Genomic DNA, 9,944 nt, shown 5'->3' on the forward strand with positions numbered 1-9,944 from the left:
TTCTCGTACTCGCTCGGGATTGCTATCCCAACAGTAAGCCTTATTACAGGGGGAGGGACGGGGATGTATGTTTCCTGGCTTTCATTTACGACTCACAGTTGACTCTCTGACAAAGGATTTACGATTGAAAAGGCCTTTGCTGCTAATGGAGCAAAAGTATACATCACTGGCCGAAGGTTGGACATGCTTGAGAAGGCCGCTGCGTCAGTTACAGGCGTCCCAGGGTCCATTATCCCGTTTGTGATGGTCCTTTCTTCCACATATCCATTGCTTACCCACACACAGAATGCAGATGGACATGACCGACGAAGAAGCTGTCAAGGCTGGCGCCAAGTACGTTGAAGGAATCCACGGCAGAGCTTGATATCCTCGTCAACAAGTTCGTACATCGCGACCCCGTTCTCCTCTTCCATACAACACACTGGGGCCCGGAGCGTGTGTATCTGTCTCGATATTCGTTTATAAAGCTCGAACTGACTTGATTTGATTAGATGGCTTATGGTGTGACGAGTTTTGCTGGGAGAGGTACCCCGATTCGGATGAACGTGCTGCAGCCTGGCGCGTTTGCGTCGCAGCTGATAGGTCCTGAGATTTTGGAGATTATCAAGACGAAGCCTGCACCTGGTGCTGTGGCGCCGATACCTGCCAGGAGGCATGGGTCGTGAGTACGCTCAGTATTTGGATGAGATCGGTATTTGAATCGAGGTTTCTAGTGATGCAGAGATTGTGACAACGGCGGTCTACCTGGCAGTATCGGATTATAGGCGGTTTTGTGTGTTGATGGCGGAACATCGCTGGTAAATCCCCGAATGTTTTGTTATTTGACGGAAGACGTCTATGGAATTAACTTTTCCCCTTTGACGTTACCGACCTAACGATATCATGGTGTTCCCGTCTAAAGACGAACTTGGTGTCGATGACCCCCGAACAGTATGATTTCAAGCAAGCGGGACATACGAGATGTTCTGTGGAAAGCAACGAGGAACTCGTCCAATGTGCAGGTCTTGTAGAACATCGAAGATATCTAACTCATAGACGGAAAGAAGGAATGGTGATTGCAAGTGGGTCTTTCAAGATGCAGTTGGAGGTTTGTACAGCCAAGACAGGTCAAAAAAATGGTGTCGTGCCATCCCAGATAAGAACTCATACTCGCGTCAGAATCTTCTTGAGTTCAGGAGTTTATGCATCAACTATTTTTGTTTCACCTAATAACGATGATAACAGACCCTTGCATATCGGTTATAATCGCCACTGAGGCCCAACACATGAAGTGTTCGAGCTTGCCCTATTTTCCTTCCTCTTGTTTCCTACTTCTAATTAATGACTAGTTATGTAGCTTGGCTCGGTGGAAATAGAAATAACATTCAAGGACTCTCCAACGACACTCCTACCATCAATGCTCAAAATCGCCCCGTTCGTGTTATAGAATGCACAGCAGACCTTGTCTTGTAATTCCTACTGGTGGGACTTTCAGGCGTGTATGGCCTAGCATCAACCTTTGCAAGTACGCCACCCGGCGCGCCAATACAATATAGTTGGATACATTTCAGCAAAGGATCTGTATGATTGTAAAGAAGAGGGATGGGAAGATTCACACGAGAACGAAAGCACCTTCGCACTCTTCAACTACAAGTATTGATTATTGTATTAAGTTGGAAGGACAAGATACAGTATACAGTTTAGAGTTTAGAAGACCGGTATAAGAGGATAAGAGTGACATACAGTTTTCCGTTTTCAAGAAGCCGTTCCCAAAAAGTCGGTCATCATGTCCACAGTTAATTACCAGGCAGTGTTAATCCACTGGGTTGATGGCGTCGTTGGTTATCGGGTCTCACATTACACTCTTACCAATGACACAGAAGATCTTCAGTTCGAATCTGTGTCAACTCATCAGCGGAAGAAGCCAGGTTTTTTTGTGGTGTTTCTAGCCCATAAGGCTTGCTGCCTTGCAGGACCTTCATTCAATGACGTTGGCAGGTTGAGCGACGAGCATTCATCTGCCATTAGGTTTGTGCCTCCTTTTATGCAGGGAGGCGTCATACCGTCTGTTTGGGTTTACAGTTACGAAGATTTGCTCATTCACGCTCCAGCCTCCAGATTTGAGAAACGTTCCTTGGTGCTATGGCTTCGAGCTGCATTTCCCCATGTCACTATCAGCATCTCGGCAGCTGTGAAACGTTACTTAGATACTGGGTACCAAGCGTCTACGTTCATCTCCTTTGATTTCTTGAAAAAGGATACGCGTTAGTATGTTCGAAGATGATTATGATACGTGGATTTATCTCTCATCCCCAGCTTCTAGTTTTATGGTGCTGACCGATTCGAAGAGTTTGGATAAGAGGCTTCGTAGGAAGACTTGGTGGATCAGATGTAAGTATGGTTCAAGAACGACACGTTTATTACGACCCTGACTCAAGCAATAATGCATAACACTTGAAGGTTCCGACATTTGTTCAATATTCGAGCGTGATGCACGAACGTTCGCAGTTTTTACGTCTTGACAAAGTACAGAAAATTTTCCAAGACGATGCCGTCGCCGATGAACTTCGTTTTACAGAGTATTTTCTCGATTACATTGACGATATTGTGCGGGTACAACAGTAGATATAAGGTCCTCTCAGAAAAGGTATACAGAGAATAATGTGATACAGCCACGGAAACGCTGTAATTATGGTCAAACAGCGAGCATCTGCGATATTTCGCTGAAAACATACCGACAGTCAAGCTAGATCTTTGACCCGAAATAGAAACCAGAGCAGAAACAGAGAGAGTACCACGAGCCAGAAATATTTGGACAAAAGCAGGCGAAAGATCCTCATGGTCTTCAACCTAGTTCGACGAAAAAGTTGATGCGTCAAGGCGATACAGCGAGGAGCATAGTCACCGATAATCGATCCGCCTTTCATGCAGGACCAGAATCCTGTACGCAGCTAGAATGAAATAAACATGCTAGGTGTGTACAAAGCGATCTGTGAAACGTACGAGAGTCTGCACCAAATGTTCTACGCACTTCAACCTTCATGTCCACGATTTCCGCCACCAGTTCACGAAGGAGAGATTCTCTCTGTCGAGAGACCTTGAACTGTGATATTACGTTTTCGGCAAATTCCAGGGCCGTGTCAAGTTCAGAAATCGGGGTGTGGTCTAGCCAAGGCATGAGATCTTCGAGTTCGTCGTAAACTTCGAGTATTGCGAGGATTAGGGGGTCTGTTGTCTTGCCGGAAGGTAGTATTGTGTTGCTGGGTTTGGACACTGCTGCGAGCTTGAAGAAAGGAAAGGGCGGGGTATAGATGGTGGTGGTAGATGGTGGTGGTAGTGGTTCGAGCTGTGTTTGAAATTCCGAAGCTAGCTGCCGTTCTTTGCCATCCCTACCATTCATTCATCAGCACCACAAGCCAAGTGTCCCCGTGAATACGAATGAATCGACTATTTTTTTGTCTCAGAGTATGACAGGCAGGAAGATAAGCTGAAGGATTTTGCTCGATATGAGGCTTTTCGGAGATATTACGGTCACTTGAGCATAGTATCGGAAGTACAAGTCAATAACGACGCGTCTATTACAACCATGGCAAATTGGCTCAGGTAGTAATGCTTGAATGTTTCGGCGTCTGCTCAGTATCCCCGCGTAATGCACGAACATTCGTAAATTCGCGCTTTTGATTGACATTCGCCGCTTCCTTACAAAGGCAAGAGTATTCGAATTTCATCACGACATTCGGTGCAACAGTACACATAAAATACTTTCAGGAAAAGTATACGGAGAATAGTACAGCCAGAAAAACGCCGTAGTATGGTGAGTCAATGCATTGGCGATATTTCGTTGTAACGTACCAAAAGCCAAGCTAGATCTTTGACCCAGAGCAGAAACACCAAGAGTCAGCCTAGTTCAACGGCAAAGCTGTCCAAGGAAGGAGACAGTGACCAGTTTTTATTGGATCCGTCGTATGGCTGCAAGAGTCTATCGCCCTGCTGGGTTTGAAGAAAGGAAACTGAGGAAAGGGCGTAGAAAAGGTGGTTCTGATAAGATGATGGTGGTAATTCAAACCGTGTTTGAAACTCCGCCACCTGCTGCTCACGAGTCTGTATTCAAGGTCCAACTATGACCATCTCCGTACTGCTATGCCATCCCGACGTCCAATCCTTTGCGTGTCTCCAAATCAATGCCGTTTGGGTTGCTATCCAAAATAGTGAATGCTCAGGAGAGACGAAGATAAGGGATCGTTTGCAAAGGTTCATAACAGTACGGCAGCATGAATATCGTTACCTTACTTCAACTAATCTCTTTTTGCCTCAAAGGAATCTTATTCTTGTCTAACATAGTGGCAGATACTAACAATGAGAAGCAGAACGGGAATAACGCGACGATGCGCACGCAGTCACGTCGAGGCCGCGCACAGTTTACCCAGACCGCCGTCTCCAGCTATATAAGACGAGCGCCAGGAGGCAGGATAGAGTGTGCAAGTGGCCTCTCACATGCGCTATGACTTTGTCCGGTCCATTACCTTCCTTGGCCCCGTGGCAAATTGGGACAGCTCTACCTTTTCGACAAGTCGTTGATTTCCAAGGGACCTGGGATGAAGCGCTGAGAATGATGAACTTCGAGGTACGTGACACGGGTATAAGCGGCCAGATTTCCCTCCTTACTCGTATTTCTGGCTTCAGCGAAGAACAGGAGGTTGATCATTGAGGTGACCTGCGTCGAGTCAGCAAGTAATGAAAAAGACGCGATAGAAAAGGTACGTGCCCTCCTGTTTGTACGCCTTGAGATTGAATCTAAGCAGGCGCCCATGTAGCATTGCCTTATCATTCACGCAGGAGCTCGCTCTTCCTGGCAACCCGTCTTTTCAAATCGTATCTGAAGCTCTGACGCTAGATGCCGTCCCACCATCTTCGCGTCTTCGTTCAAGAAATCATTCAAGCTCTTCCTTTGGAAACGCGGTCTTGAGTACAAAGACCTTGGCCTGATTGTCTTGAGGGTGGATTACCTAATAGGAAACGATGATGAAAGTGAGCCGTGATAGAATCAACGCTTCACTTACTCAGCTTAACGGTTCTCAAGGTTCTATTTCAAAAATGACCAAGCCCGTGTCTCCGCAACTTTTTCGCCATTTTGGACTGTGGAAGGCTTCCAGGATAGGATTGCGGCCCGGGACTTCAGTCACAATGCTGACTGTTATGGGAGAAGATGGACAAGGCGAATGTCGAATCAGCGATATATCGCCGATACAGTTTCGCTGAATAAGACTGGGACTGCGTCGGAGACTGTGAACCATTCGCAGAATATGGGGGACCTTAATGTGGCTGTGGTGATGTCGCTGTTGGGAAGAGTGGGCCTTATTACAGGCGGAGGGACGGGGATGTATGTTTCCTGGCGTTCATTTACGACCCGTGATTGACTCTCTGACAGAGGATTTATGATTGCAAAGGCCTTTGCTGCAAATGGAGCAAAAGTATACATCACTGGCCGAAGGTTGGACGTGCTCGAGAAAGCCGCTGCGTCAGTTACAGGCGTGCCAGGGTCCATTATCCCGTCTGTGACCATCCTTTCTTCCATGTAGTCATTGCTTACCCACACATAGATTGCAGATGGACATAACTGACGAAGAAGCTGTAAAGGCCAGCGCCAAGCATATTGAAGATATCGACGGCAAGCTCGATATCCTCGTCAACAAGTTCGTACATCATAGCCCCGTTTGCCTCTTCCACATGCTAATCTCTTCGCAGTGCCGGATTCGCCAGCTCCCTTCGTGACCCAGACTTTGCCTCCAAGAAGGACGCGGCTATAGATCCTCTCGAACCCGAGACCATACAGAACTGGACCGACATCTTCGCGCTGAACACCATCGCCCCATTCTTTGCCGTGCGCGCCTTCCAATCCCTCCTCATCAAGGGAGCCCATTCCCGCCCCCAAGGCACCTCAAGCGTCATCAACATCAGCAGCATTGCGGCAAGACTCAACACACCTGGGCCCGGAGCATGTGTACGTTGTCCTGATATTCATACATAAAGCCGCATCGAAATGAGTTGATCAGATGGCTTATGGTGTGACGAAAGCAGCCCTGGACAAACTCACGCTCGTTCTCGGGACGAGTTTTGCCGGGAGGGGTATCCCGATTCAGGTGAACGCATTGCAGCCTGGCGCGTTTGCGTCGCAGCTGATAGGTCCTGAGATTTTGGAGATTATCAAGACGAAGCCTGCACCTGGTGCTGTGGCGCCGATACCCGCCAGGAGGCATGGGTCGTGAGTATGCTCAGTGTTTGGATGAGATCGGTTGTTGAAACGAGTTTTGTAGTGATGCAGAGATTGGGACGACGGCGATCTACCTGGCAGTATCGGATTATACGAACGGGGCGGTTTTGTGTGTTGATGGCGGAACATCGCTGGTAAATCCTTGAATGTTTTGTTGTTTGACGTAGAACATCTATGGAATTAACTTTTCCCCTTTGACGTTACCGACCTAACGATATCATGGTATTCCCGTCTAAAGACGAACTTGGTTTTGATAACCCCCGAACAGTATGATTTCAAACAAGGGGAACATACTATGAGATGATCTGTGGAAGGCATACCAGAGGAACTCATACTATGTGCAGGACTTGTAGAACCATCGAAGATATCTCTAAGCCATAAACAGAGAGAAGGAATGGTGATTGCAAGTGGGTAACAATGATAACAGACCCTTTCATATCGGTTATAATCGCCACTGAGACCCAACATATGAAGTGTTCGAGCTTGCCTTATTTTCCTTTCACCTGGTTTCCTACTTCTAATTAATGACTGGTTCTGTAGCTTGGCTCGGCGGAAATAGAAATAACATTCAGGGATTCACTAGCGACGCTCCACCATCAAGTTCCAAAATCGCCCCGTTCGTATAATCCGACACTGCTAGATAGATCGCCGCCATCGCCATCTCCGCATCACTGGTACCAATCAGTATTGATTCCACGGCATTGCGACTGAGCATACTCACGTCCCAAGTCTCCTCGCAGGTACCGGCGCCACGAACCCAGGTGGCGGCTTCGTCTTAATCGTCTCAATAAACTCAGCACTGGTCAGCTCATTCGCAAATGCACCTGGCGACAGCACGTTCACCCGGATGGGGACACCCCGCTGGGCAAAACTCGTCCCCAGAACGAGTGTCTGCTTCTCCAACGCTGCTTTCGTCGCACCATATGCCATCTACCATGGTCATGTTAGTTTCCGAATCAAGCTTGGAAGGAACAGCAGGGTACATACACAAACCATGTGCGGGGTTGTGTTTAACTTTGCGAGTGCGCTACCGATGTTGATGATACTTGAGGTACCTTGTGGACGGGAATGCGCTCCTTTGACAAGGAGGGATTGGAAGGCACGTACGACGAAGAACGGCGCGATCGTGTTGAGGGCGAAGATATCTGTCCAGTTCTGTACTGTCTCGGGTTCGAGAGGGTCCGTTGCGACCGACCTCTTTGCGGCAAAGTCAGGATCCCGAACGGGGGAGGCGAACCCGGCGCTAGTGCCAAAAGGTTAGGGTAATGGAGGGGGTCCCAGCGATTATCGACGAACTTGTTGACGAGGACATCGAGCTTGCCGTCGGTTCCTTCGATATGCTTTACGCCGGCCTTGACGTGTTCTTCGTCTGTCACGTCCATCCGGAGTCTGTAGGCACGTCATTTCATGCGGTGCTTAACTGGAAGACGGGGGACAATGCTTACGGGACAATAGATCCGGGGACGCCTGTAACAGACGCAGCTGCTTTCTCCAACACGTCCAGCCTTCGGCCAGCGATGTATACCTTGGCTCCATTTGCAGCAAAGGCTTTAGCGATGATAAATCCTCTATCGAAAGGTCAACTACGAGCCGTAAGGAAGAATACTGACCCTTACATCCCCGTGCCCCCGCCTGTAACGAGACCCACTCGTCCAGATAGTGACATTACCGTAGCCATGCTGAGATCTGCCATGCCGAGGGTCTCGAATGGCCTTCAGTCGTGAGCCCTTTTATTAGAAGTTGCACCACTTATTCAGCACAACTGAATAAGCGGTTTATCGCCCATCCGACGCCGTTCATCTTTTCCGACAAACCGTCAGCATCATGACCTAAATTGAGGCCACTCTTATTCTGGAAGCTCGTCATGTGAAGAAAGGATTTCTTGTGCGTGTGTGTTTTTTTTTTTCGATGGCCTTGAAAGAGTTAAAGCGTTGAGAAAACCGGTATAGAAAGAGAAGATTCGGAATTCCTTAGTAGCTGAGTAAGTAACACATCAATTCTATAGCAGTTCGCATACTTTGTGTTTATCATTTTCAGTGCTTCATCCCAATGAAACAGTATAATCCCAGGGACCCTGAGTACGTAACGACTTGCCGGAAGGGTAGGTGGGCCAAGGAAGACGAACAATAGACAGTCGAGCTCATAGCGTAAGATGGCCACCTTCGCCCTCTATCGGTGCCGGGTAAACTGTGAGCAGTTTCGACATGTATATGTGTGCATCGTCGCGCTATTTTCGTTCTCGTCCTCATTTCTAGGCTCCACTTCTACGCTGGAATTGATAGATGAGAATAGAACTCCTTTGAAGCCAAAAACATTGGTTGGTTGAAGCAAAATGATATTCATGTTGCCGTATCTTTATAAACCTTTTTCGAAAAAAGCTTCTTGTCTTCGTCAGTGGCCTGAGCACTCACTATCTCTGATAGCGATTTCAACGGCATTGATTTGGAGGGCTAGCAAGGATTGGACATCCAGATGGCCGCAGTATACGAATCGGAGCGGTTACAGCGTCGGAGTTTCAAATACAACTTGAAGCGCCACCATATACCTTTCTTCAAGCAAGCAGCAATGTCCCAACCCAGCAACACAATATTACTTCCCTGCGAAACGACGGTCCACCTACTCCTCGAAATATTCGAAGCTTGCAAAATAATCGAGAATATCGAGCGTCAGCTAGTACAACTCGCCACGACCTCTGAACTTGCCATGACCCTGGAATTGGCCCAAAACGCAATATCACAGTGCAAGGACTATCGACTGAAGGAATCTCTTCTTCGTAAACTAGCGGCAGAAATCGTGGACATCAAGGTTGCAGTGCGTAATAGGTCTGGTGAAGACTGTGGTACGTTCCACAGGTCGCTTCGTACACGCCTAGCATATTTATTTCATTCCAGATGTGTACAGGATTCTGGTCCTGCAAGAAAGGATTGTCGCTTATCGGTGATCATTCTCCTCGCTGTATTGCCTTGATGCATCAACTTTTTCATTGAACTAGGCTCAGGAACATGAAGATCATTCGCCTGCTCTTGTTCAGATATTTCTGGCTCGTGATGCTCTCTCCGTATCTCCTGTGGTTTCTGTCTTGGGTCAAATATCTAGCTTGACTGTCGGTACGTTTTCAGTGAAATATCGCAGATGCTCGTCGTTTGACCATAATTACAGTGTTTTCGTGGCTGTATTACACCATTCTCTGTATACCTCTTCTGAGAGGATCTCATATCTGCTGTTGTCAATGTAAATTTGGAAAATATTCTGTACATGAAGTTCATCGGCAAACCCATCGTCTTCTTGGAAAAATTTCTCCGGTCGGTCAAAGGGGCAAAAACTGCGAACGTCCGTGCATCACGCGTGACTACTGAACAAATGAGGCTCTACATCAATCAAGGATTGACCAACGATAATCCGCCATCCAGGTTCAAAACCGCTCCGTTTGTAAAGTCGGACACGGCCAAGTAGATCGCCGTCATCCCCATCTCCGCCTCACTAGAAACTCGAAATCAGTATTCAATCTGATCCAAACAATGAACATACTCACGTCTCCGGCCTCTTCGCAGGGTTCGAGCCTGGGTCGACTCAGTATATGTTGAGGTGTTGGCTGAGTGCTTCTTTTTGCATTTTTTTTGGACTTCGTGTACCTAAGGGGTTGTTACAGGTTGTCTGCAAGTTCTTTGAGAATGTCAGTGGCAGCAGTTGGTCT

General features: G+C 47.6%; 5 protein-coding genes and 1 non-coding gene across 6 annotated transcripts; 5 read left to right on the forward strand and 1 right to left on the reverse strand.

The window, feature by feature from the left end:
- Positions 1 to 183: 183 nt before the first annotated feature.
- BT62DRAFT_1012942 (uncharacterized protein) lies at positions 184 to 801 on the forward strand (the record flags this gene model as incomplete). Its single annotated transcript, XM_043177997.1, has 5 exons — positions 184 to 236; positions 286 to 333; positions 381 to 435; positions 492 to 661; positions 714 to 801. The coding sequence occupies 5 exons, from the start codon at positions 184 to 186 to the stop codon at positions 799 to 801; spliced, it is 414 nt and encodes a 137-aa protein (XP_043033787.1).
- Positions 802 to 1,765: 964 nt separating this feature from the next.
- BT62DRAFT_997872 (uncharacterized protein) lies at positions 1,766 to 3,045 on the forward strand (the record flags this gene model as incomplete). Its single annotated transcript, XM_043190688.1, has 6 exons — positions 1,766 to 1,907; positions 1,953 to 2,007; positions 2,062 to 2,247; positions 2,303 to 2,370; positions 2,507 to 2,592; positions 2,748 to 3,045. The coding sequence occupies 6 exons, from the start codon at positions 1,766 to 1,768 to the stop codon at positions 2,937 to 2,939; spliced, it is 729 nt and encodes a 242-aa protein (XP_043033788.1). The 3' UTR covers positions 2,940 to 3,045.
- Positions 1,803 to 1,890, forward strand: BT62DRAFT_t180. Its single transcript has one exon. It is a non-coding gene; the product is annotated as a tRNA-OTHER (tRNA).
- A 1,744-nt stretch (positions 3,046 to 4,789) lies between the features above and the next one.
- On the forward strand, positions 4,790 to 6,544 carry BT62DRAFT_938243 (NAD(P)-binding protein). The gene is made up of 7 exons (XM_043187492.1): positions 4,790 to 5,007; positions 5,060 to 5,359; positions 5,408 to 5,530; positions 5,580 to 5,672; positions 5,725 to 5,980; positions 6,033 to 6,241; positions 6,294 to 6,544. Exons 2-7 carry the CDS (start codon positions 5,283 to 5,285, stop codon positions 6,394 to 6,396), a joined length of 861 nt encoding a protein of 286 aa, XP_043033789.1. The 5' UTR covers positions 4,790 to 5,007; positions 5,060 to 5,282; the 3' UTR covers positions 6,397 to 6,544.
- Positions 6,545 to 6,818: 274 nt separating this feature from the next.
- BT62DRAFT_1012946 (short-chain dehydrogenase) lies at positions 6,819 to 7,916 on the reverse strand (the record flags this gene model as incomplete). Its single annotated transcript, XM_043177998.1, has 6 exons — positions 6,819 to 6,921; positions 6,972 to 7,180; positions 7,238 to 7,493; positions 7,547 to 7,639; positions 7,696 to 7,818; positions 7,867 to 7,916. The coding sequence occupies 6 exons, from the start codon at positions 7,914 to 7,916 to the stop codon at positions 6,819 to 6,821; spliced, it is 834 nt and encodes a 277-aa protein (XP_043033790.1).
- Positions 7,917 to 8,780: 864 nt separating this feature from the next.
- Positions 8,781 to 9,509, forward strand: BT62DRAFT_938245 (uncharacterized protein). Its single transcript, XM_043187493.1, has 2 exons — positions 8,781 to 9,089; positions 9,142 to 9,509. Exons 1-2 carry the CDS (start codon positions 8,816 to 8,818, stop codon positions 9,189 to 9,191), a joined length of 324 nt encoding a protein of 107 aa, XP_043033791.1. The 5' UTR covers positions 8,781 to 8,815; the 3' UTR covers positions 9,192 to 9,509.
- The last annotated feature ends 435 nt before the right edge of the window (positions 9,510 to 9,944 follow it).

Source organism: Guyanagaster necrorhizus (genome assembly GCF_019112545.1).
Source record: "Guyanagaster necrorhizus MCA 3950 unplaced genomic scaffold BT62scaffold_52, whole genome shotgun sequence".
Lineage (NCBI taxonomy): Eukaryota > Fungi > Basidiomycota > Agaricomycetes > Agaricales > Physalacriaceae > Guyanagaster > Guyanagaster necrorhizus.